We start from the raw sequence: 26,974 nt of genomic DNA, 5'->3' as shown, positions 1-26,974 counted from the left end.
CCGCAGGAAAAACTGTTGCCATGAATGGGTGAACCTGGTCTGCAACTATGTTCAAGTAGCTTACAGACGTCAGGGATTGTTTTATGAGGATTATGGGTCCTAATGTGCCCCATGAAAACATTGTTCCTGGGCGAGAAACCATGAAAACCTGGACGAGCCCATTGTTATAGATGGAGGGTGGTCATAATGTATTGCCTCTTCGGTGTATATAGGTAATATATTTAAGTTATTTAACCTCGTGAAAAGATTGTATCTATTCAATACGCAGAATTTTAAAGTCTTCTACTACCGTGAGTACTTATGATTTATTCAATTTTCAGCGTACTTTAATTTGCTTTGGTTAATTTGAATTATATTAACCAAATTAATAATAGGAAAAATTCTTGGTTGATTGAATTTGATTGAAAAATCAAGCAAGGAACTGAATTTCTGAGTTCATGAGTTATATTTTAATGTAAAAACTAATGATAAAAAAATTCTTTAAAATACTGAATGCATATAAAAAATTCAAGTGCGTACTTTTATTATACTGAGTAAAACCGAAAAGCAATAAAATAGTGTAAATAGTGCCGATCCATTTAAACACGTAACCTAAGAACGAAAGACAAATTCAATCTAAAAGTAAATATAAACGATCATTTGTAACTTGACGCTTTTGAACAGTGAGAAAAAACTATTAAAAAATACCACTGAACAATAAATTTAGCTCAGTCAACTTGAAAACTTAATTACAAATAAGCTTAAAATTGCACGAATTTGCAACTTTAATCGAATTTCAAGCATAAAAGACGATAAATAGGTCTAAAGTATAACCTTTTTCCTGAATCATTGATTTTACTAGCCTCTTATTGTCATTTTGTTAATTTGAATGTTATCCCAAGCAATATTTTATTAATCACTAACTTTTTTATTAGATAAATAACTTTATGAAATATTACTTGTTGAAATAACTTTTTTTAATTATTCACAGATGAATGAAACTCTAAGGTATGATGACAATTTCAATGAATTCATTCCAATCAAATGCTCAGAAGGCAAATGCAGTTACAAATCGAATATTAATGTCCTTCGCAAAATTTTCGCAGATCCTTTAAAGTTTTGGAAGGACAGCAGTGGTAAATGTGAAAAACCAGCTCTTTTTATACATGGAGAATTATCTCCTTTCAAAGTGTAAGTGTTATAATTAACCTTTCAGTTATTTTCTCTGAATTTTTCATTATAAATTAATAATTTTTTTCAGCTTATTAATTATCGTGAACTTGGCTCTTTCGATATGTTTTCCAATGCTGGGAAAAGCAGGAATTTTAAAAAGAAGATGGTTAGAATTCTTTTAACAATTCTCTCTCCCATCATATCAGGGGCTTAGTTATGAGAGGTTTGAAAAAGAGTCAAAATATTGTAAACCTAAAATTAATAAAAAAAATAAAAATTAAAACCAATTGTGTTTAAATGTTTTGCATATTTGATAAAAATTTTAAAATTTCAATCGTAAGGAGTGTATACTCTATGGTGGGGGCAGAGAAAAGGACGCGGATTTTTTTTAAATTATCAGCTGACGAAAGGTATCCCTTCATGATAGTTGATTAATTGCCAAATTTGACAAATATCGGTTAATACCTTGAAAGGACGCAGTTATCATCTTTAACTGATTCAGTAACTGACTCTTTAACTACTCACCTTTGTTTTATTGATAAGATATACTTACATACTACGAATATACCAATCATGCTTCATGCTCCCTCAGAGTTTAAAGCTGGCTGTGTTAAAAATAAAAATTTTAGTGTAATGCTTGCTAAAAATTTTTCATTCTGCAAAATTTTTTGAGAAAATATTAAACATGATCTTAATACATTTTCATTTTTTTGATTCCTATTCTTTTTTCAGTTACAAACAAGGAAATTTGCTTAAAATAAAATACTATTTCAATTTATACTTAATAATTTATACATATTTAAACATATTATTCAATTTATACATATTTAAACATATTATTCAATTTATACATATTTAAACATATTACTCAATTTATACATATTTAAACATATTATTCAATTTATACATATTTAAACATCGATTTTTAATCATGCATTCAGGCATCATGAAAGAACTTACCAAATTTTACCACTTTCACCAAATTTTAGCACATATTATAAAACCATATTTTGTTGTTAATTATACCAAAATTTATTACCAAAGTGCTTCGATAAAAATTACCGCGCTTTTTGTGTTCCCATAGAGCCAGATACACAGTATATTTTACCATATTTTGGTAGTTTTGACCATACTTTTTTCCTAAATTTCCATCATTCTTAAAAAAAGTCACGCTATTTATGAAATACAGAAGAAAGTAAACAACCACGTTAAACTGTTAACTACAAACAAACTCGTCATCTCTTGATCTGTAATCAAACTCACAATCATAAACTCTTATGTTATACAAAAAAAAACAACCCAACATTACTAAAACTGCACATGATTGGTAAACAATTGTAGTAACAACTGTAGAGTTAAGTGTTAATTACTCCTTATTAATGTATTTCAGAGCTGATGTTAAAGAAGAAATTGAAGAATTATTTCCAGAAGCTAAACTATTCGAAGTGAAAGGTAGAGGTCATATACTGAATCCTCATATTGAATACCGAAAAGAAGTTGTAGATTTCATAAATGCAAAATAATGAAGAGCCAATGAAGAAAATAATGTATGTGGAATTTTCCTTCGATTAGATGGACGCAAAAAAGACACTTCTGTATTTCAATTTTATGATATAGGTTGGAAAATGTAATAACACAATTTGGCTTATAGTTTTAATCACGTGTATTTAAAATAAAAAGGCTGTCTTTTAATTAATATTTATTTCCTACCAGTTTCCACTGAGCTTTTCTTTAATTTGTAAAAGCACATATTCCGCTGCCGAAGGCACTGAATATTTGAAAATGTTTTAGATAAGTTCATTAAAAGTTGAATATGTCTAAGAATGTCATAATTTCCTTTTCATTTTTACTATTTTCATTACTATTGATACGTATATAGCAATTATTTGTTACATTAATAAATGCTGTAATTTTACAAATATTATCTTTTGCTTAAAAATGATATTTAAAATTTTTGATACTGTTGACCATGTAATTTTTTTAATATAAAACGTACCTTACCATTAATAACGTTCAATAACAATAAGTAGGTAATAACAGATAATCAATAATAATGAATTTTTCTCTCAACAGAATTTGGATTGCTAATAAAACAGATATAAAGGGATTTTTAATGCAGAACCTTTGCCGCGAATTCCATGTTTTCCTTTTTTCGACTTATTTAATTGTATAACTAGCAAATAAAATGAAAGGAAAACTTTCTATTCTTATAAAACTTTATGTTATTGCAATCATTATCTCTTGCAATCTGCTCAAAATTTTTTATAAAACTATTAGCTCTGTGGATTTAATAAAAAGTTATTAGTTATACTTGTAATCAGGTAAACGAGAATATTTAGTCAATGATAGATTTTAGTGTACCTTAAGACCAAAAATTTTGCCAACTACTTTAGACAAAAAATGGTGTAGTGAAACTATACTGATATATCTGAGTGTAACCAAAGACCAAGGATAATTCTTGGTGTAGTAAAACACCAAGTATTTTCCTATATTCCCCAAGTATTTACGTAAACAATTTTTGATGTTCAGTACCTCTAAAATTTTTAATAGCAGCAATGAAAAAATTAAACATTAAAAAGCAATTCTCTTCAAAGCAAAGGAAATGCATGTAGTGCTTCTGGGTCAATAATATAAAATATTTGGAAAAGTATCACGATATATTTTCAAAATAATATGCATTACTGTTTCATCAAAATTGAACTTTTCATCAAAGATGCCTGGGACTTACGGTTTCTAATGAATAAATAGCTAAATATATTTTTTTTAATTTCTTTTATTTTAAATCAAGACTTAAGTTACTTTAGTAAAAAAATACACTTTTTAAACATAAATTCATCTAAATACATTTATCCATATTTATATGAAGTCGTTGTTACATAATCGACATGATCTGTATGGAAATGTGCTCAAGACTAAAAGTTCAGGAAAACTCAAGATAGCAAAGAAGATCCAGAGAACTCAAGATAAGAACCTGACCATGTGATATTCTACATGAAAACACATCAAAGTATGAAACACCATGATGACAGAATTTCAATGAGACGAGCTCAATATCAAAAACTCATGGGCATAACAACCAAATAGTTCAAAAATGGTGCTACAAAACTACACTTGTGGAGAGTGAAATATGATATAGGACCCTTGATAAAGGCTAAATATAAGATATGACTCTTGATAAGGGATAAATATGTGGTATGAGATTTTTAAGGGGTGACCAATGCACTGAAACATGTCCTATAAAATTCAAGTCTGGAGGTCGGGCTAGCCGCTACACTGTCTGTATGTTTTCGGCTTCAAGGTATTCCTGTATGGATCCTCATTACCATCCATAAACATGAGCTGAGGGCCGTCATCGCTTGAGAATATTCTTGTATAGCGCTCTACGATCACAGCCGTATAACTCAGAGAAGTCAGAGTACATTTCTGAAAAACGTGCAAATACATGCGTCTTTCAACATCACGCTAGCCGGACCATATCATCTCGACTTCCATGACAGTTCATTCAAAAAAATGTTGATATTAGTTCTCTTCATACATGAAAACGTAGAGATTACCTATTGAGAGATAGAATTGGAATTCTTCTATAAAAAGAATTAGCCTCATTGTACCAAAACTGGTACATAGACTCATTGTCAGCCCGATTGCAGAGAAAGTTCTTTATAGATCTGTATTTCCCAGGCATCTCTTAGATGAACGGTGGAGCACTTTGAGCCCTATGTAATATTGTTCAGAGGCGCTGTCTGCCTACAGTTCATTTCTTACGGAATACGAAGCGGGTCAACCGAGATAAAATTTGGAGACGAAGATATGCAAGGAATGGAGTTTTGCAGCCAAATCTCTAGATATGAGTCACCCGCAGCATGTTTGGATGTTTTAGACTCCTCAATTGTAGCTCACCATACCATTCCAAAAATATCCTAAAGCTAATATCTACTTTATGTATGATTTTTTGCTAAAAAGGGTCATACTCTATATTATACCAAATTCAATTTATACCGTTGGGTTTTTATAAATATTTATAACTACAAAAGATTGTTACTTAAATAAACTATATAGTTTTATAGATCATTTTGAGTGAAAGTTAAGAAAACGATAGCTTCTTGCACATTTGTTTAAGGCGGTAGGAAATTTCGCCGGAGCTACAGTCATCTCTTGTCTTGAAAAAGATAATTGCACTTTTAAATTTCCTTTAATTAAATTGTAAAACTGTGGCAGTTTTAAAAATATTTCATTTATGTTTAAAAGTGAAACATTTTCAATGTTTTCTTTTTAAATATAATAAATTCTTCTTTTATCGAATAACTTATGTTGATTGGTATAATAAACCAATAATACTTATTATTTTAATGACTCTACCTAAATATAATGAAGTTTGACTACTTAAAGAAACGTAATTTCAAATATTGAACACTGAAAATAGCATTGTTTTAATTTAAAATATCATCTGCTCTAATCAATTAGAATATTCCAATTTAGGCCGCTGAGGGACCATTAAGATTGAGTTTTAGCGCGACCATTAAGATTGAGTTAATTCCTTTTTTTTTTTTTTTAAATTCATATAAAGATATAATCCCTCATATCATATCAAATTTATTAAAAAATGTTTCACTAAGGGATAAAATGTTTTTTTTTTTACTTATTTAGAAAAAAAAGCAATTGAAACAATTTATATTCCTCTTGTTTATCCACATTTCCTCGATATCTTTTTAATGATAAGCATCGAGGTTTTTTTTTAAGAAAAGAAAAAAATGACATTGGAGTAAGATAAAGAGATAATGTTAATTTGAGTATTTTTTCTCTACTTGTGCGATTTAAATCAATTGATTAACAGTTATTATAGGTTTTTACACGTAAGTTTTGTCATTTATTTTCAAACGATATTATATTTTTTTTCTTTTCAATCCAATCATTTTTCTACATAATATTGTTTTACATATATTTTCTAAGTAAAATCAGTAGTCTTAAGTAGAATATTTGTAGCGTATACGTCAATTTGACCTCTGCATAGTGCGCAAAAAAATAAACAATTTGACACTGAAAATGCTTTGATCTAATAATCGGATCTTCAAGTTCTACGACTCAATTTTAATATTCGAAGGATTTACCTCAAACATGCTAATTTATTAGTACAGGCGATAATTTAAGTTAAGAAATCATTCACCAAACCGCTCATTCTTTCAAGAAACATAATTTTTTTTCGTACGGATTCAGATTTTTGACCCTGAAATATATGGGGTAACTGCAATCTGTGAATATGGTCACAATAGTTTGGTCAGGACAGTGCTCCAAAGTCTGAACCCCTTAACGTTAGTTTTATTTTTTGCGTATTTCGTCTTATCTCGAAGGCTTTTAAAAAGAATTGAAAAATTTTTGCAAGCATTTATAAATTTCATTCATCCAAAGATAATTCCTTGCAAAAAATAACTTTTAAAAAATATGTATTATTTTTCATTACTTTATTTAATGATAGTAAAAAAATGTTTTTGTAAGGTATACAATTTTTTTCACCATTTTAAAAAATAAAATTTTGATTGGCAAAAAATAAAATTTTAGCGAAATCGGTCAAACCGTTCATCAGAAATCAAATTTCACAAACATCGTCGACTTAAAAATCGATTTCTAAGGAGAAGTTCTAACGATTTCGCTTAACTTTGGTAATTAGCCATCTGAATTACATTCTTTAAAATGCTGAAAAAAATTGCATACCTTACAACTAATTTTTTTTTACTGTCATTAAATAAAATAATAAAAAATAATAAATATTAATTTTCTTTTTAAAAGATTTCGAGGTTAGCAGTTGTCATACAATGCCAATGACCTATAAATAAAAATTCTATACATATATTTTGTTAACCTACTGTTTGTAATTAAATTTTTGAAAGGGGTATTCAAAAGTGTTTTGTTTTTGCGAATGGTCAATGAATGATGAGCAGTTCCTTCTTTTAGTGATTCTCCAAATAATGATTACTGGGTTGTGTCGGTATTTGTTGTTGTTTTTGTCTAACTGATTACAAATTTTTTTAACTAATATTTTATTTCAATATTAGTAAGTTTTTTTAAAAATATACTTAACCATTTAATTGTAATTGAATGTTGATACAATCTCGAATGACAGTTTTTTTCTTTTTCGACCCTGAGTTCTGTGCAGTACATTTTTTTCTTTTTAGTATGTAATAAATTATAATTTCTATTACATACATTTTTGATTTTTGCAGAGAGTGTAAAATATTTGCATATGGTTGTAGATACAGTAGTGTAATTGTAAAGAGATCAAAAAGTGTTTCTGACCACTTTCGAAACCGTAACGCGCTTAATTGATGTAACTGTAACTTTTTTAACTGTTTTCTATAAGAGCTTCTTCATTTTTGTCACATGCGCATTCGATTTTTGTATCATCGTCACTTCTCCGCCACAGTGCGGTTTTATTTTTCCTTCCTCATTGTCTTTGTGACGTCTTTAGTTCAATTTTTTGATTTTTTTCATCAAGTCATCAGTAACTCTGCTTCTTTTTGCAATAATAATAATTTCTGCTTCTTTTTAACAAAAGTATGGCGTATTTTATCATGATATATAAATTGAAGGTGTAAATCACGATCCCAACATCTGAGTGAAACTCATCGGCAGTCATCATTATGCTCTCGAGATATGCTCTAAGTCCATACGATACGATCGTATCCAGTGCTTTTCTTTACCGTCATTTAGCTGTCGATCCCCGGTCTCCTTGACGTCGTCCAGCTTTCCGGTATAAAATTAATGACCGCCAACTGATTTCCATGCAGATCGACCTTTGCCTCTCCAAAATTGATCTAACGATGCTATCGTATACAGTTGTTTTTTGTCAACCGTTACTTTGTTGTTGATCCCCTGTCTCCCTGACGTCGTCCAGCTTATTTCCATGTCTGAGCCACTACTCTCCCACAACTCCACCCAAACATGAGTGCCTTGTCCTCTTTTTATGCAGCAGAAGAAAATAAAAGAACTTCTTGTTTTTAATTACTGTCTCATTAGTGACTGATCACAGATTTTTTTGATTTTATTTTCATCGTCACTACTGCAAAAAAAGGGTATGTTTTTTTGTTTTTTATCCTTTATAGATCTGGGCTACCACTTACGGTTTAAGTGCCAAATATTTTTTTATCAAAATCTTATCGAGTAATTTATTTTCAATATGCTTTAATGTATTTTTCTTACCTAACAATCCCAACACATATATAAATGCAAAAGTTTTTCAATTTGTTTAAAAAGCTCTCGAGATATAACAAAATACGCGAAAAATAAAACTAACACTGAGAATTATAGACTTAGCACAGCTCTCCTGACCAAACTATTGGGACCATATTTCCCTGATCGCGGCTAAACCCTATATCTTGTGGATCAGAAATCCAAATCTGTCAAAAAAAAGCATGTTTATTCAGAAAAAGTACGTTTTTGTGTCTGATTTCGTAACTTAAAATAACGTCTGCTCAAATTAATTAACATATTTAAGGTTGACCCCCTCGAACCATTCTGATTCAATCCTAGTTGTGAAGATCCGATCATCACATCAAAAGTTATTGACGGTGGTCTATTATTTTATTTTATTTTTTTTTGCGCACTGTACATCGAAGATTAAAACTCAAAAATTTTAAAATAATTCAAATTGGAGATTTTGGAAAAAAATAAATATAATTCAGTTTCAAAAATTGTCTGCTCTGGGGCCTTTTCTCGAAAAGTTAATTCATAAGTTGCAGCAGTTATTATTATTTTGATCTATCAAAATGCTGTGGGATGAAACTTAATGATTAACTACACAACAGGATGAAGGGAAAAGCAATATATTTCATTATTTATGATTACAATCTAATTATTTTGTATTTGGTCAACAAATAATTTTAGAACTCTTGGATTTTAGCTCTCCTACTGCGGTTACACAGTAAAAGCACTGTATTTATATGTTTCTATGTTATTGCAAAAATATAATTTATGTTGGCTTTCGGATATACATTGTCCGAAATTCTGGATCAAATTTCGGTATTAAGATTCGGCACTTTGGATCCATCCTCCGAAAAATCCATTTTACAGTAAAATCCAGTTTTGCCTCAAAATAATACACCGCAATTTTTACAGCAATATTTACTTACTTAGTGATTTTACAGTAATTATAACTGTAAAAATTATGGTATATCAGATTTTTTATTTCGTAACACGTTCCGGTAAAAATGGATTTTATGGTAATTTAATCCAGAATTTTTTACATTGTAGATCAGAAAGACAACAGAAATAATTTTATTGCAATAAAAGTACATAAATAAAAAACTATTTACTTATTGTGAGGCTGCCTTTCGGGATATTGTTCGAGTTTTATATGAGAAATAATGACAGTATTTATAAAGTGCAGTCTCAAAAATCTAGTTAGAAAGAGCGAAGTTTATCTTAAAGGCCTCACTCCAATAAAACAGATTTATATGATGATAAGTTTTATTTTAGTAAAACTTTTCTCAGAATCATAACTCATAAAATTTAAATAATTGGCTCAATTACTTATGCAAATTTCAAAATAAAGCAAGTGCATACACTCACTGGTTAGAAGACTCCGTGGTTTTCATTTTAATTTAGATATTTGCCGTCAGTAGGATTATTTTGTATCAGATTTTTTGTCATTATAAAATGATAAAAACTTCTGGGCGCAAGGTTCTTTACTAAAAAAAGACAAATCTGCTTATCTTTTTAACAATAAAATCATTAATTACTTTCATCCAAACGTCCTTTTTAATTCTGCTTCTCTGGGGGAAATAATGCTATTGACCGATTAAAAACGCTTTTTAAAAAAAATATTTTTTCATTAATTTATCCTTTTTTTAGCATTGTACACTGTGCTAAAACAATAAACTTAACACCTTGAACTTCTAATTAAATGATATAGTTATCAAAATGCTATCTTAAAGGGAGAAAAACACCCTATGATAAGTCAATTAGCTAGTGCTAATTTTTAAATACAATACGAAATAAACACAGAAAATAATATTCGTTGATTGCATAGCAAACCATCTTTTAACTGATAAGAACCCTCAAAAAAGAGAGGACCTTCAGTAATATAAGAAAGCTGGTTAGTTAGAAACTAGTTTAGTAGACATATATCTTTATCCTCTCAGATGAAACTTAACATTAAAATTATTATACTTTTCATTTCGTCAAAAAATTAAATTCGTAGCCATAAAGGAACGATGGAACTTAAGGGATTATGAGGGGTGTTATGAGGGGTCCAGAAATCAAATTCAATTGGCAAGTTTCTCCCTTTCATGATGTTTAGGGTTGTTAGTGAAAGCCAGAAGAAGTTAAATAAGGCAATATGTTGATGTAGTATTTCCTTCATTAATTATGACGCACAAAAATACTGATTTTTATGGAAGTGTATCGTTTTTACCCTAATCAATGCAGCTATATTATTCGCAAACGATGATGCATTATTATTATTATTAAACTTGCCGTTTACGATTTTGTATCAAACTCTCAATTTTAGTAACAGAAGATGTTGAAAGGCTGGTTAAAATATCTTAAACTTACCTGATCTATCTCTAGTTCGCTCTCTTAACGATGCAATTTCTTTAATTAAAAATCGGCATATGAGAAACAGTGTCGCACAAAACAATTGAACTTAAGACATCCAATTGACCCCGACTAAGAAGAGATTAAAACTGTCAAATTAATTGATTTAATATTTATATCACCATCGATTTTAAGGGTTCACCTGCCGTTTTTCCGACAGATACGTTTGCTCGACAGTACACCTTTTATACGTCCATACAGTCGGACAAATGTAGTATCGGGCAGACGTGCCCATCTTACAAATGAATTCTCAGATGGCCGAATTTGGATTTAAAAATTTAAACATTAATTAAAAAATATGTTGAAAAGTTTTAATGTTTTAATATTTGAAACATGTTACGATTTATTATTTGAATCATCGACTATTTAAAATCTTTAAACTTTCATGACATACACTGTAAAAAGTTCTGGATCAGATTAAAGTAAAAGGGTACTCACTTTGGGTGCTGTTACATTTTATCGTGAAATCCAATTTTATGGAACATGCTACAGAATAAAAAATGTGATATGCCGTAATTTTTACAGCAATAATTACAGTAAAATCTCTGAATCACTGTAATTAAATAAATATTACTGTAAAAATTACTGTAAAATGGATACGGTAAACGGATAATGCACCCAAAGTGTCCGTACTTCATACCCTAATAATGATCTGGGATGTTTTTACAGTGTAACAAAGTACAGTGTTACAAAGTACATTAACTATTTTAGGATAAAATGATGCTGCATCAGAATGCGTTGTTTTTGGCATTGTTCCTTGGATTAAGCTGTATCATTTTTTCGAAGCAAACTGAGTAAGTAGTCTGTCGTTGTATGTATCGCATATTGTCTATAATATTTTTAATACATCAGTCAATAATATGCATTGTATATTGGGCTAGATAAAAAAATAAAATTTTTGGATCATTGAAAAATTTAGAAAATTTATTTAAACCAATACTCAAAAATCGGTTGAAAAAAATTTCACAAAATCTCAAAAGTGCCCACGAAATTTTATAAACAGCAAACATCTTAGTCTTTGAAGACTTCTGACTTTACTAATTTTTATGTTATTAAATTTTTCAATTAGCAAAGCTAGTAACAAATATCTTTGAAATCAAAACAAAATATTCTAAATTGAAAACCACAAAAATACAAGTACTGCTAAAATATCTTTATTTTCGAAACTTATCCTCAACAAATCTTTACCAACTATTTCCAATTATTACGAAAAAAAATTTGAGGAGTTATAGAAATTATGATATGATTTAAAGAGACTAAAACTATAGTAGAAACCTGGAATTAACTGTTTGAATGGTGCAAATAATATGAAAACAATAAAAAATATCCTACATAGAAACAGCAGTTATAGAATTAAATAATGTAATTACTAGAAAATTATTTTTAAATATTGTTACCGAGGCAACAACTAAGGAATATTGTTGCGGGAATATTTAGAAACATTTTAGGAATTTAATGCACTGTGTTATTATTATTTTAATTATCTTGAATCTATGAGTGCTGGTTTTAAATAAATCAAATCAATTTTTTTGTTCCTTCCATTAGAGTAAATTGTCCTGAACAACCTCATTCAGAAGATTCATGTCCTAGGTGAGTATTAAAATGCATGTTCTTACGCAAATTTCCTTTTATTTTAATAGACAATTTTTGCTGGAAATGTATTGTATTTTTTCTTAGAAACGTCTTAGTGTATTAACACTAAAAATGCCAAATGGGTCTCTTTAAAATAAAATAAAATCCTTTAAAAAAAATGGACAATTTCCCGTTTTTCTAAAATGCTGTTCAGATTTATTTTGATTTTTGCTAATTTAAATGCATTAATAACACTTGGGAACAAATTTTTTGTAGTGTATACACAAATACTTCATATTGCCTAATTCGAGTGAGGGAATTTCAAATCAGAAATTCGCTTTGCTCCTAAAGCTACAGATTTTTCTTAAACGCCATTTTCTGGTTTATTTTTAAGCGAAAGGTGCAAGTTTAAAAATGTTATATATAACAGTGGGAATCATGAAATCTGCGACAATCTTCTAGGGGCATTACTACATGATTTTTTCACATAAATGAGGAAACTACTTATAGATCTTTTCAATTTTTTTTATTTGGATGAAAATGCGTTTCTCTGCATTCTCACCAAGCACAAAATAATTTTATGATTTATTATAATTAAAGTCAAGCCCAAAATTAGTAAATCGTAATTCAGAAATCAGTATTAATTTAGTATTTATCTATTTTTGAGAGAACAACTATTTTTAAACCAAATTTGGGGTTTGAAAAAATATTCGCAAGAAAACTTTTTCCTCCACAAAATAAAAATAAAAAAAAAATTTAAAAAAGAAACTTTGAAAAAGAGAGTTTTCGATTCATGAATGTGAATTCAATGTTTTTAATACATTATAGACACTTATAACTAAAAATACCTACTATTTTATTCCTTTAGCTCTAATACTCCAGAGCCACTGCCATTAGCATATACGTGCATGAGCATTACATACAATGGCAAAACAGACGACAGAGCACCAATTCTTATATTGCATGGTTTTACCTGGTTCAAAGAAATGTATATGGATATAGCAAAATACCTTGCTTTAAAAACAGCTAGGAAAGTAAGTAAATCCATTGTTTCGTCACTTTAGGTTTTATAAAAGCTTTTATACATATTATTTGGGGAAATTCTATAAAATATAGAGCCATTTTGCATTTAAAAAATATGAAATGTTGTACAGCTTTTTTTATAAAATTACTCTCTAAATTAAAAGTAAAATAATTTTTAAACTTCTCAGTTCGTGATTCAGTAAATATTGCGAGAAAAAAAAACAATTAAAGAATTGTGCTCTGAATTTTTGATATTACTTAAAAATTCTCACAAAAAGTAATTTTTTATACAAATTATTTTTTTAATTAGAAATTGAGAATTTTTATTGAGTAATAAGATAAATTTTAAGATTATGTATGGAATATTATATTGAATAGGATAATTATATTGAGTAACTGTCCTGAGTGGTGCTGCTGATACATCACCGGTAGAAATTTTTAATGACAAGTTTGGATAAATGTGCTGAAATTCGGTGTTGTTTGAGGAATTTTTATATGTCCAAATTTTGAATCTTTTACACGCTTTGAGGTTTTAATTTTTTGTAAATCTTTTGTAATGCTTTGTGCATTTTGCGCACTTCTGTCCATTTAGTTACTTTTCATCAAATGTTTTTGGCTTCGAAACTTGTTTTAAATTTTAAAATCAGTGTAGATAAACCTTTAATGAAAACCACAGTAGTGGTTTACTTTTCATCCGATTTTCCAAATTTCTTATCTGTAAAACTGGATGGTACAGATTTCATTTCGCTTACTTGAACATGTTTCTCGAATTCATTAACGGGCAACTAATTCACCTACACTCCTTTTAATTTATTTTCTTAATAAATTGCGTAAGTCGATACATCACATTTTACTTAAAGATTTTAACGAAATTCGTATCTTCAAACAATAAATAAATGATATCCTTTATTTTGACAAAATTTTTCCTCCACTATTCCCCAAAAAACAGTTTCGTCATAAACCAAGAACGCTTCATGAAATTTAAATATATCTATACTTTATGATATATAATTTAACTAGACTTTGAAAGCAATTGAGGAAATAATTCAGCCATCCATAGTCGATTATAAATTAAGGTAGGGCTATAATGATAATTAAATAGTTAAGCAATAACTAAAGAAAAAATACCTTATTAATCGACTTTTAAATAGGCATTTTTTTCAATTATTCTATTTCAACTCTTAAAATAATAATTTCCAAATTTTTGAAAAATGACTATTTATTTTCAGGTTTATGCTGCTGATTTACGTAACCATGGAGACAGCCCATGGAGTGAAGAAGCTGATTCAAAAGCGATGGCTTCAGATTTGGCACTTTTCATGAAAACAATTGAGGCAGATAAAATAGTCCTAGTTGGGCATAGCATGGGAGGAAAAGTTGCTGTCGAGTTTGCCCTTACTTATGTAAGAATTATTTCAGTTTTATATTTTCTTCTGGCAACATGCACGCACCTTTTATCGGTGCACTGCAGAAACAGACTCTTATGGATACTTTTGAGCATTATATTATTAATATTTCCATATATAGTGAGCATAAGGAAAGAGAAATATTAAACTGGGTAATATTTCTCCCATTGACCCGATTTTTACCTATAAAGTATAATGATTCAAAAAAAAAAATTTCAAATATTATAATTAAATAGTTTCAACTATTAATTAAGTTGGGAAATTAGACACAAATGCTTACTTTCTCTGAATAAAAACTTACCTTTTTATTGGTGTTTATGGATTTTGAACCATCAAAATATGGATGTAGACGCAATCTAGAAAATATAGTGCACACAACAAGAGATCAGTAGGGTATTAGGAATTTTGGTTCACTTAATATTTATTTCACTTTTTCCGCAATTTATCATATCCTTGAAACTGTTTGAGATAATCAAATAATATCTGCACAATTGTAAAGCAATTTGAATCTGAAAGATGATTTTTAGCAATTATTTTATATTTTTTAATATTTTATTTTTTAATATTTTATTTAATAATAGCTGAAAAATATTCGAAATGAATTTTTATAACATTTCAAATAATACAGTTTTAAATTAAACTACCCAAAATTTGAAAGGAAAAAAAATCCGTTGGATAGTTTTTGAGAAATAAAATTAAAAAACAAGTTTTTTTATCTCTTAAATCAAGAGCTTTTCTGTAAATTTTGTCAATTTCTTTTTATTCCGACATTAAAAATTGCGTAGTTTAAAAGGATGCAAAATTGGTATACTCTACAATTTAACATTTTTCAAACTAATTTTAAGTAAAATAATGATAAAAAAAAAATTAAGTAAAATAATGATAAAATAATGAAAAAAGTTTCCAAGCTATGGGGAAAAACACAAAAAGGAAAAAAAAATGTTAAGGAGACCAAAAATTCAACCACACACCATTGAGCTATGGAGACAATGGATATTGAGCTATGGAATATTTTTCGAATAGGTATTTTTTGATTATTGAAATTTTTCTGATATTTTTAAGATCAAAAATCAAAATATGTTAGTTAGAAAGGCATGTTAGTTCAGAGAAAGTATGTTTTGGTCTGATTTCGTAGGTCTAAATTTCGTCTGTTCTAATTTTTTCGAACCAAAAAGTAAGTAATAGTTAGCACTAATTAATTAAAGAGGTCGAAATCAGTAAGATTGGAAATTAGTATGCAAAAATCAGATCAGTAGAACAAATGTCATTTAAATTGATAGCTCTTTTTTTTTCTCTACACTATGAAGAGAGTTATTAAGGAGGCTTTAAAACCCAAGCAGCGTTGTTAGGGCTCATATTTAAACCTTTTTTAAAAGTGCATATGTTAAAATTTGTTTCCAGTTTCTTTGCCTTCCTTACCTTTCCATTAAAAAAAAAGTTTTAATGATATTTTTGTTTATGATATAACTAAAAATATATTTTTCGACATTAACAACTTTAATTTATTTTTAATAAAAACAGATTAGGTAAATCTGTTTTCAACTAATGTTGTTCCATATTTTTCCCACAAAGTCTTATTGTTTTCAAACTGAAAGTAACTTTCGTTTTGCAGCACTGTAAAATGAAGTCTTTTAAACTATGGTGTTGTATTGATTGGTGTGAGGTACGTTTGTAACAGAATACATGAAAATTAAATATCCAAATATAAATATTAAAATTACCAACCCTGTCTTCACCAAGGTACCTTAGGAATGTCAAATTATCTGGGTTTCTGAAACCTTTTTATTTTCTTTTTGAGGCTCTGGCAAGTCACTGAAGAAAACAGGAGAAAATTTCTTACTTATTTATTTTTTACTATCAGTTCAAGGATTTGAACATTGCATTTTAAAAATTTGCCATAGTCTTGCAATAATGTTTTTTGAACTTTGCATTATATTTGTATTTAATTTTAATGAACAACTTTTTTATTAAATATATTACACATTTCAGCCTGAAAAAGTGGAAAAGATAGTTGTAGAAGACATGAGACCAAATGGGATGAGTGAGGAAGGTCAACAAACATTTGATCCCAATCAAGATTGGTCAGAATTTTTACGAAAACCCCTTCCTGACGGTTTAACTGAATACGAAGCTAAGAAATATATTATAAAATATTTTGAGAGAACATTTGAACAAGTAAGAATTTTTTTTACCTTAATTTGTTTAAACAGCTAAGAATTGTATGAATTGGTAATTGTGCTGAAGTGCAAGAAATACTTGAGAAGCTTAGTGAAAAAAGAAAGGTTCCAACAAACCATTTTTAGTACCAAGAAACGTTCTAAAAATGGAATTTTTTTAAAGTGTGTTTCTCAGAATCATGTACTGTTACTAAACAATTTCTGTTTTGGTTATTAAATTTGTTTTTGATGGGAAAATGTGTTTTCAAAACATTTGCATGCTATTTCTGTATTTTCTAAATCTCATGGATCTAAATTAACTGTCAATTGTACTTTTTTTCTGCAAAATACTTTTTTCTAAAACTAAACCAATTTTTTGTACTGACCATGGAAACCATGGTCAGGAAGGGGTTTTTACGAAAAAACCCTTCCTGACGGTTTAATTGAATATATCGTAAATTATTTTTTAATAAAGTATTCGTATTTTTTTGGAGAATATTTTTGCAAGTAATAATTATGTTTATCTCAGTTTGTTTTAACAGCAAAGAATTGTATGAATTGGTAATTGTCATGAAGGGCAAGAATTATTTTAGAAGCTTAGTGAAAAAAAGTATCAAGAAACGTTCTAAAAATTGGCATTTTTTAAATGCTATTTTCTGCAGCTTGTACAGGAACTAAATTATTTTTCATTAAATTAGAAACAAATTAACTATTAAATTTGTTTTGATATTTTAGAAACAGTTTCATACTATTTCTGTATTTTCTGAATCTCATGGCTCTAAATTCACAAAACTGTCAATTATACTCTTTTTCGGCAAAAATATTTTTTCAAACAATTATTTCTGTGCGTATTAGTCAAAAAGTACGAAATGTTTAATGATTTTGATCAAGAGCCCTTTAATAAACTACGCTCTCTACTCTGGCATATTTTAAATTTTTTTTATTTCAAAATTGTATTAAAATTTTATGTAATTAGTATCATTAGTATATTAACTGTAAGTAAAACTCTTGAAGAGAAAGCCTTTAGAATCTCCTTGCAATGGGCTTGACCGTTAGTTAATTCAAAATTTTAGGAATGAAAAAAAAAAGAAAAACCTAATCGAAATTTTGCAGATTTCTTCAAGAAAGAATAGCCTGAATTTTACTCAGAATTTATTCTTCACGCAACTGATACTTCTCATAATTTTTTTTCACCAAAAATTCATATTTTATTTATTATTAAAATTATTATTTTTATTTTTTGATATAACATCCAGTAAATTCTGTCCAGAAGAGAAGCTCTAAGTTTCAGTATGATCTACGCATTATTTTTTCGCAATCATGTCCCTCGGGAAGACAACTTTTGCCAGGGATTACCGAAAATCAATTTTCAAATGCTAAATTTTACAAATCTTTGAATGAAAATTTTATAATATTTTGTCCAAATTTCATGTTTTTAAAGTTTGAATAGGTCAATTGCTTTATTATATTAAAAATAAATTTTGGAAGCTCTGTTTTTTTTTACCTTTAAATCCATGAGTTTTTAATTGAGGAAAAAATTATATTTACAAGCTCTAACAGTATAGAAAACAATCACCGCTTAACTGACATCAAAGTCATGAAACATATATTTAGTTAATATGTATGTTAATTTCAACCTTATTCCAAAAAATTTTAATGTTGGCAACCCCAGTAATGTAGAAAGTAATAGAGTTGTTCAGAAGATTTTTATATAAAGTGATAAAACTCATTTACCTGCAAATAATTTCACAATTTTTTTTATAATTTAAATTAAATTTAATGACAACAAAAATTTTTCGCTATTATGACAATATTTTTTTCAACAATTCCATCTTGTAAACTACCCAATTTTAACAACCACATTCAAAACTTGAATAAAATTGAATCAGTTTAATGGTTTCTGAGTTATAAAAACTAAAAATGTCAAAACATTAAAGTTTCATTTATTAAGAACATGTATTTACATTATTAAATTAGATATCAAAGTATTGCATCCGCAAATAATTTTTAAGATCGTCAAAAAATTGTATCTATTCGACACGCAGACTTTTAAAGTCTTAACTAGATATCTATATCTTGATATCAAGTTATAGATATCATATAACTTGAATGCTTATGATTTATTCCATTTTCAGCATACTTTAACGTGATTGGGTAAATTTTTTATGCAACTCTAACCAATTAATACTATTCGCAAGAATATAAAGCTACGTAAAGATTGAATTTCATCTTAACAATGTTTGAAGTATAAACAGTACCTCGAAAAATCAAACATTTGACTGGATTTCTGAGTTCATGAGTTGTACTTTAATGTGAAAACTTGAGTTTAAAAAAAGAACAGAAAAAAAACCTTTAAAATACTAAATGTATATATAAAATTCAAGTGCTTACTTCTATCATGCTGCTGAGTAAAACCGAAAAACAATGAAATAGTGTAGCGGATGGCTACTTTGAAGCATTTAAATAAGTAACCAAACAACGGAAGAAAATTTCAATCTGAAAGTACCTGTGTAAGTGATCATTTCTAGTTTGACGCTTTTGAACATTGAGAAAAAATATAAAAAAAAAAAAAAAAAAGGNAAAAAAAAAAAGGAAAAAAAAAAAAAAAAAAAAAACATTGAGCAAGAAATTTAACTCAGTCTTCTTGAAAACTTAATTAAAAAATAGGTTTACATAGCACGAATATGCAATTTCAGTCAAATTTCATGTATAAAAGGCAATAATCCAAAATAAGCATTATCCAAGGCGTAACATTCAATAATCCCAGTATAGTTCGCTCGCTAGGAGTTGGCACTTTTCTCCGCCTTCGTCACGTGGTATCCGACAATACTATTTCGCTATTTTTGGGAGAAAGATGTGAACAATGCTGAAAAAGGTTGCTATTTGGCGATCGAATGACAAAAATATCTATTTTGCAGTCTCTATGCTAATTTTTTTAACATTAAATATTTCATAACTTTGATGATATTTCTCTCTTTTGAGTGAATTGTTTGTCCTTTTTGATACATTTTGCTGAGAAAACAGAAATTTTTAAATTCTAAATATATTTTATTAGCTAGAGTAATGAAAGCTTAAATAGTAGATGATAAAGCGAAGTAAGTGACTGAAAAAGAATTCACTGTTTGTGTTCGGCATGCATTAAGGGTTGTCTCAATTTCAAGGGCGGACATGTTTCCCCTCTCACTCCCGAGCTGAAATGAACTCTGAATTGGAGGAGGTGGAGCCAAGTGCCAACTCCTGGCGAGCGAATTATACTTAGAATAAATTTTTCCTTCCTTATAAACTTTTTTTAATGAAATGTATAATAGCATTTGCTCACAAAAACATTTAATTGGGAGATAAACATATACAGTATTTCTCATGGAATTCCTGAGTACTTTAAATAATTATAAACTTCATAACAAAAATAAATTGGTCTAAAGTGCATCCTTTTTCTAGAATCGCAGATTTTACTAGCCTTTTATTATCTTTTCGTTAGTTTGATTGTTATCCCAAGCAATATTTTTTTATCACAAACTTTTTGATTACATAAATAATCATATGAAATATAACTTGCCGAAATAACTATTTTCTAAATTATTCACAGATGAATGAAACTATAAAGTATGATGACAATTTCATGGATTTCAATCCAATTAAATGCTCAGAAGGCAAATGCAGTTGGAAATCAAATATGAATGTCCTTCGCAAAATTTTCGCAAATCCTTCAAAGTTCTGGCCTGATAGCAGTGGTAAATTTGAAAAACCAGCTCTTTTCATACATGGAGAATTATCTATTTTCAAAATGTAAGTGTTTCAGCTATTTTCTGTGAATTTTCATTATGCATTCAGTGCACAAAATATCAAAATGTATCACTCAAAATAATTTTTTAAACCCATTCATGAATTGTTCCCTTATTAAAATTACTCATAAATTGAGAGATGACATCCTTATGATGGCCCTGCAGTTTCTGTTCCTTCTTGAATCAGTCCCGTTACTAATTCGATTTTTTTTCTTTTTATATGGACATTAAAGTTCAGTTTCTTATTTGTCTAATTTCAAAAGTTATGTCTCTTAGTTTTTAAAATGTATTAATGAATAATTTTTTTCAGCTTATTAATTATCTTAAACGTGGTTCTTTTGATGTCATTTCCAATGATAGAAAAATCAAGAATTTTAAAAATTATTAAGTTTGAGTAGAGAGTTAGAATTTTTTAGCAATTTTCTTTCCCATCACATCAGGGACTTATTTATGAGAGGTTTTAAAGGAGTCAAAATATTAACAACCTAAAATTAATAAAAATCAAGAAAATTATGTTGGAATGTTTTACACATTTGGTGAAAGTTTTAAAATTTCACTCATAAATAAGAGAAATAAAAATTAGAAGGCAATGAAACGTTAATGTTTAGGTTTGTATACGAATTTGTAATTTTCAAAACAAAGTCGTAACAATTTATAATTATATTTAAACCTTTCATTTGGTAATTTTTCCATTCGCAGGGTAACGGTTTACGGAAATTCTGGTTTCAAAATTGTAATTCTTATTACCATACATTTAGTAAAAATACAAAACTGCAAAGTAAACTTTACCGAATAAATGGTTTTTATGTCATGCTCTAAGGTATCATGATAAAATTACCATATTTTATCACACATTATGAAACCATATTTTCTAGTTAATTTAAACAATATCATTACCAAATCACTACGGTAAAAATTGTCGAGCTGCTTAGTGTTGCCATAGAGCAAGAAACATGGCCAATTTTACCATATACTGGCACTTTTGGACATATATTTGTTTTCAGTTAGTACGACACGAGTATTTTTTCAGTGAGTACAGTTCTGCGCTCTTTGAGTTATTATTCTTTCTTCAGTTACAAACAAATGAATTAAATTAAAATAAAATACTATTTCATTTATACTTAATTTTGAACGCCAATCTTTAATCATTCTCTGAGGCATCAAGAAAAAATTACTTAATTTTACCACTTTTAAAAAATTTTATCACATATTATAAAACCATATTTTATTATTAATTTAAAAAAAAAATATCATCAAAGCGCTTCGATGAAAATTTCCATGCTTTGTGTGTTCCCATAGAGCCCGATGCACAGTAAGTTTTACCATATTCTGGCAGATTTGAACATATTTTTTTCTTCTCAATTTTGATCATTCATAAAAAAAGTCACGCTAAGTTTATGAAATGTAGAAAAAAAGTGAACAACAACTCTCAATAGATAACTACAAGCAATATCGTCATATCTTGCCTTGTAATCAAACTCGCTATCATAAACTCCTATGTTATACGAAAAAAAACAACCCAACATTACAAAAACTGCACACTGTTAGAAAACAATTGCAGTAACAGCTGTAGAGTTAAGTGTTAATTACTCCTCATTAATTTATTTCAGAGGTGATGTTAAGGAAGAAATTGTGGAATTATTTCCAGATGCTAAACTAGTCGAAGTAAAAGGTAAAGGTCATATACTGAATCCTTACATTGAATATCGAAAAGAAGTTGTAGATTTCATCAATGCAAAAGATTGAAAAGACGGGTGAAGAAAGCAATGTATGTGGAATTTTCCTTCGAATAAATGGAAGTAAGACATTCTGTGTTGCAATTTCATGATATAGTTGGAAAATGTAATAACACAATTTGGTTCATACTTTTAACCATGTGTATTTGAAATAAAAAGGCTGTCCTTTAATTAATAATTATTTTCTACCCGTTTTCACTGAAATTCTCATTTATTTTGTACAAACACATAATCGGCAAACACTCTGAATATTTGAAAAATTATAGTTATATAAGTTCATTAAAAGTTGAATATGTCTAAGAAAAAGCGTATGGGAATTTTTTATTATTATTATTTCTTTGTTATTTATCCGTATATAGCAATTACTTTTTATCATTAAAGGTTGTAATTTTACAAATATTATCTCTTGCGATCCATTAAAAATTATATTTAAAATTTTTTATAGTGTTGACCATGTAATTTTTTTTATTTTAATTTAAAACGTCCCCTACCATTAATAATGTTTATTAACAATAAATAAGAATAACAATAACGTTAATTAACAATATGAAACTTTCTCTTAATAACAGAATTTAGATTTCTAATAAAACAGATATAATAGATTTTTATGGAGAACTTTTACCGCGAATTTCATGTTTTCCCTTTCTTTCTTAATTGCACAAGTAGTAAATAAAATGAAAGGAAAACTTTCTATTCTTATAAAACTTTTTATTTTTGCAATCATTATCTTTTGCAATTTGTTAAAAAATGTTAATAAAACTTCTAGCTCTGTAGATTTTATAAAAATTTATAAGCAATACTTGTAATAGAGTAATCGAGAATTTTTTATTAATAATAGATTTTTTAGACACTGTAAAAATTTTTAGTGTATCTTAAGGCGGCACGGTACTAAAAAATAAATAACTGTAATTTTAAATTAAAAAGTTTAAAATACAAAGATAATGAAAGAAATAACATGAAATAAAAATTTTTGAGGAGAAATTCTTTTTAAAAATTAGTAGTTAGTTCAATATTTCAAAAAAATTGAATTTTTTTAAACTTTTTAAAAACCCTAAGGCTTTTTTAAAAATAGACTTATTCAAAAAAAATTTTTGAAAATGTTAATTAAACATTTTAACATAAGAATTTGCATGGAATAGTAAATATATGTGATAGTTATTTATTTAGAATTTTTTTTNAAACCCTAAGGCTTTTTTAAAAATAGACTTATTTAAAAAAAAATTTTGAAAATGTTAATTAAACATTTTAACATAAGAATTTGCATGGAATAGTAAATATATGTGATAGTTATTTATTTAGAATTTTTTTTTCAATTTAGTACCAAAAAATGCAAAAAAATAAAATTTTTTGACTTTAAGAATCATTTAAGAAAATTCTTTTAATCACAAAGCTTATTCCATGCAAATCTTTAAAGAACATGTATCTCAAAACACTCATAAAAAATTTTAGAGCTCTGAGTCATTTTTTAAAAAGCCTTAGCATTTTGAATGCATTGAAATACCCCAAAATAGAAAGCTGAGAAAAAGGCATTTAAAGTTTTTAAACAAGAAAAAAATTTATTTAGAGAAATCGCATACGCAACTTGTATGCAAATAATTATTTACCATATATTTATATATTTATGAGTACCAAAAACAAATTTGAAAGCTTAGAGTCTATTTATAAGAAAGTTTCAGCAGTTTTTGCATACAATATACTACCATGAAATTAAGAGTCGAAAAAATGATATTACTTCATTACAAGCAAGAATATTTAACATATTTTTACTCAAATTTTTATAGATTATACTTGATATCAGTTGTTAAAAAAAATTCAATGATTTAAATCAAATATAATAAAACTAAAAATGTGAATTTTTAAATAAGCTTAATGTGTCTGAAAAATAATACTAAAATAAAATCAGATATTCCCACAATTCACATAATTATCTACGTAGCTTTATTCAGAAAAAAATATGAACTAGCAATGAAAATTTTATATAATCTAATTACTAAGAAATATTTTAAGATTTGTCAACAATTAAAGTATGTTATTACTTTTAATTCCATTCATAAAAATGAATAAATAAAACACAAATTGGTGCTTTGACCATTGCTCCAACGTATCAGAGCACTTCGTTGAAGTGCACTGCATGCTCGTTTTCTGCGTGGCATTTTAAAAAATATATAACAAAAAGCAACAAATAAAAATATAACTAACTATTTAACAAAATAAATAACGAAACGATAACAAAAAAGTATTCAAATATGGCCTTGAAAAAGACCGTCGTTNATTGCTCCAACGTATCAGAGCACTTCGTTGAAGTGCACTGCATGCTCGTTTTCTGCGTGGCATTTTTAAAAATATATAACAAAAAGCAACAAATAAAAATATAACTAACTATTTAACAAAATAAATAACGAAACGATAACAAAAAAGTATTCAAATATGGCCTTGAAAAAGACCGTCGTTCTAAAAAAACGTTGATAACCAGCTAGAAGCACTCTAAAGAACAAAATAATCAATTAGATGTGTACACTGCATATGAAAAATATCACTTGGTAATTTGCTTTAGCTTACAGCTTTTATCTACTAAAATCAAAACTGATTTATGGCATATTTTTGTTGCTAAAAACGCAGGCATTGAATGTTTGTTTACATTGAGCCACGCCCCCTTTGACAGCTGTGTAGTGACAATAACTATTAAAAAATGTCATAACTTCTTTTAAAATCAAAGTATCGCTCTGAAATTTTGTACGCATACTTAAAAATGTTCAATTTTTTCAAAAAATGCAATAAAAAAAATATCGAAATTTTGGTCGAAAATTAAGTACTGTGCCGCCTTAAGACCAAAAATGTTGGTAACTACTTAAGACAAAAAATGGTGTAGTGAAACTAAACAGATATACCTTAGTGTAATCAAACCCCAAAGATAGTTCTTGCTGTAGTAAAACGCCAAGATTGTTTCTTTACATTACTTTTGAAGTTAAATAGTTGCCTCTATTTTTGGTGCTCACTAACTCGAGAATGTTTAATAGCAGTAAGATGTAAGACTTAAGAGTCAGCAAATTTGTTTTTACTAAACAATCTAAAGAAAGAACAATTATTTCGGGATGCATATACCAGCTAATTCTTAAATAAAATTAGTTTGTAAATCAAGCATCTTCCCAGCAGAGAAGTAAGTAAATTCAAACTAGGTTCAAAAAAATAGAATTTGATAAAAATTGAATATTGAAAAATTATTTATTTTAATTGACGAGGCATATAAATTAAAATAGAATTATGCTTTCGACATAACTAAAAACAAGTATGCATTGTGTAACCGTAACTTCTAACTTTCTTAGATGTATTTATAACAACGAGCAAGATGATTAAATCTCACACCACTCCGTGCGTGATTGTAAACAATCTACGCTGTAAAAAAAAAACAAAGTATATCTTAACACCAGAAATGTTTGCAACTATTTTATTCCAAAAAGATACAGTGAAACAAGCAGCAATTCTTGGCGTAATTAAATATCGAGGGCAGTTCTTGGTGTCTTTAAAAATCAGGAATGTTCCATTATACTTTTTTCTATGTCAAGTAGTTGCCACCCTTTTACGTGTTTAGAAACACAAATAGTTTTAATGAAAATAAGATATAATTCACATAAAAGCTAATAAAGCTATTTTTATGATTCAATTTACAGTAAAAACAATTAATTTATAATGCATAACACACAACAATTCTTGAAATAAAATTAGTTTCTAACTCAAGCATCTGAACAGAGCAGGAAGAACACTAAATGAAATCCGAATTCGGCTTAATAGAATTGAAGCAAATAGAAGTTATAGTTTAATAGAAGAAGGGTTTAAAGTAGTTTAAATGATTAATATACATACATGTAAATTTTCTTATGAAATCATAATTATATTTATTACTCAACTAAAAACATACATATATTTTTATAAGAATAAAGTTCTATTTGTGTAGAACTTACACCTTCTCATTATAAATAGCATACAATCTATCATTGCCAGTTGATGTCTTCCAACCGTACTCATAGGTATTACTTGGTATTTCGGTAGCTAGTTTATTTCCTGAATGGTGTAAATGTGTGTGAGCTTGGTGTAAGCATTCTTCATTACTCGTGTTTAGATCCCTTAAGGAGTGTACGAACTCTTGATTTGGTGTTAGCCCCTTAACGATCGGTTAATTTTCAAGAAAACGGTCATAAGAGCGCCTATTTTTTTCGCTTTTGTATTTGTATTACGTATTTGATTAGTGCAGACATCTAGCTTAAAATAAACTAACTAGCTACAATAAAACTAAAAATATCCTGGTACTGCCATCTTATGTAAAATGAGAAATAAAATGTTTTCCGTCCAAAAGAAATGAATTAGTTTTATTCTTATTGGCGCGTTACTACTGATCGCTCCAGCCCGTCAGTATCACGGGAGCGAGAAATAGAGGGCGAAAATTCACCCCGTCAGTTTCACGGGAGTGAGAAGGAAGGGGTTAACTGGAAATAAATTGTTTTTCCACACAGAAATTTTGCGCATAAATGTATGATCAACTGTGCTAATTTCGCTGAAGTTCATAA

At 28.1% G+C, this 26,974-nt stretch overlaps 2 protein-coding genes across 3 annotated transcripts in view; both read left to right on the top strand.

The window, feature by feature from the left end:
* Nucleotides 1-2,844, top strand: part of LOC107456710 (sn-1-specific diacylglycerol lipase ABHD11) — a 24,166-nt gene extending 21,322 nt beyond the window's left edge. For both annotated transcript variants that reach the window (XM_043043929.2, XM_043043930.2), the window contains exons 7-8: nt 971-1,170; nt 2,543-2,844. In XM_043043929.2, coding sequence (XP_042899863.1) covers nt 971-1,170; nt 2,543-2,675 — 333 coding nt within the window. In that variant the 3' untranslated portion in view covers nt 2,676-2,844. The remainder of the gene's footprint in view (nt 1-970; nt 1,171-2,542) is intronic.
* Nucleotides 2,845-5,942: 3,098 nt separating this feature from the next.
* Nucleotides 5,943-22,590, top strand: LOC107456711 (sn-1-specific diacylglycerol lipase ABHD11). Its single transcript, XM_016074653.4, has 8 exons — nt 5,943-6,002; nt 11,449-11,531; nt 12,283-12,327; nt 13,178-13,343; nt 14,562-14,735; nt 16,728-16,913; nt 20,481-20,680; nt 22,287-22,590. Exons 2-8 carry the CDS (start codon nt 11,455-11,457, stop codon nt 22,420-22,422), a joined length of 984 nt encoding a protein of 327 aa, XP_015930139.1. The 5' UTR covers nt 5,943-6,002; nt 11,449-11,454; the 3' UTR covers nt 22,423-22,590.
* The last annotated feature ends 4,384 nt before the right edge of the window (nt 22,591-26,974 follow it).

This window comes from Parasteatoda tepidariorum, chromosome X1 (genome assembly GCF_043381705.1).
Source record: "Parasteatoda tepidariorum isolate YZ-2023 chromosome X1, CAS_Ptep_4.0, whole genome shotgun sequence".
NCBI lineage: Eukaryota > Metazoa > Arthropoda > Arachnida > Araneae > Theridiidae > Parasteatoda > Parasteatoda tepidariorum.
Note: the sequence above shows the minus strand (reverse complement) of the source record. Positions and strands in the feature narration are given on the sequence as shown.

Bases quoted from the DNA above. Each gene is read 5' to 3' on its own strand.
- LOC107456711 (XM_016074653.4), top strand. From the start codon at position 11,455: ATGATGCTGCATCAGAATGCGTTGTTTTTGGCATTGTTCCTTGGATTA. The intron at 11,532-12,282 runs GTAAGTAGTCTG...TCCTTCCATTAG, and splicing joins ATTTTTTCGAAGCAAACTGA to AGTAAATTGTCCTGAACAAC. The intron at 12,328-13,177 runs GTGAGTATTAAA...TTATTCCTTTAG, and splicing joins TCAGAAGATTCATGTCCTAG to CTCTAATACTCCAGAGCCAC.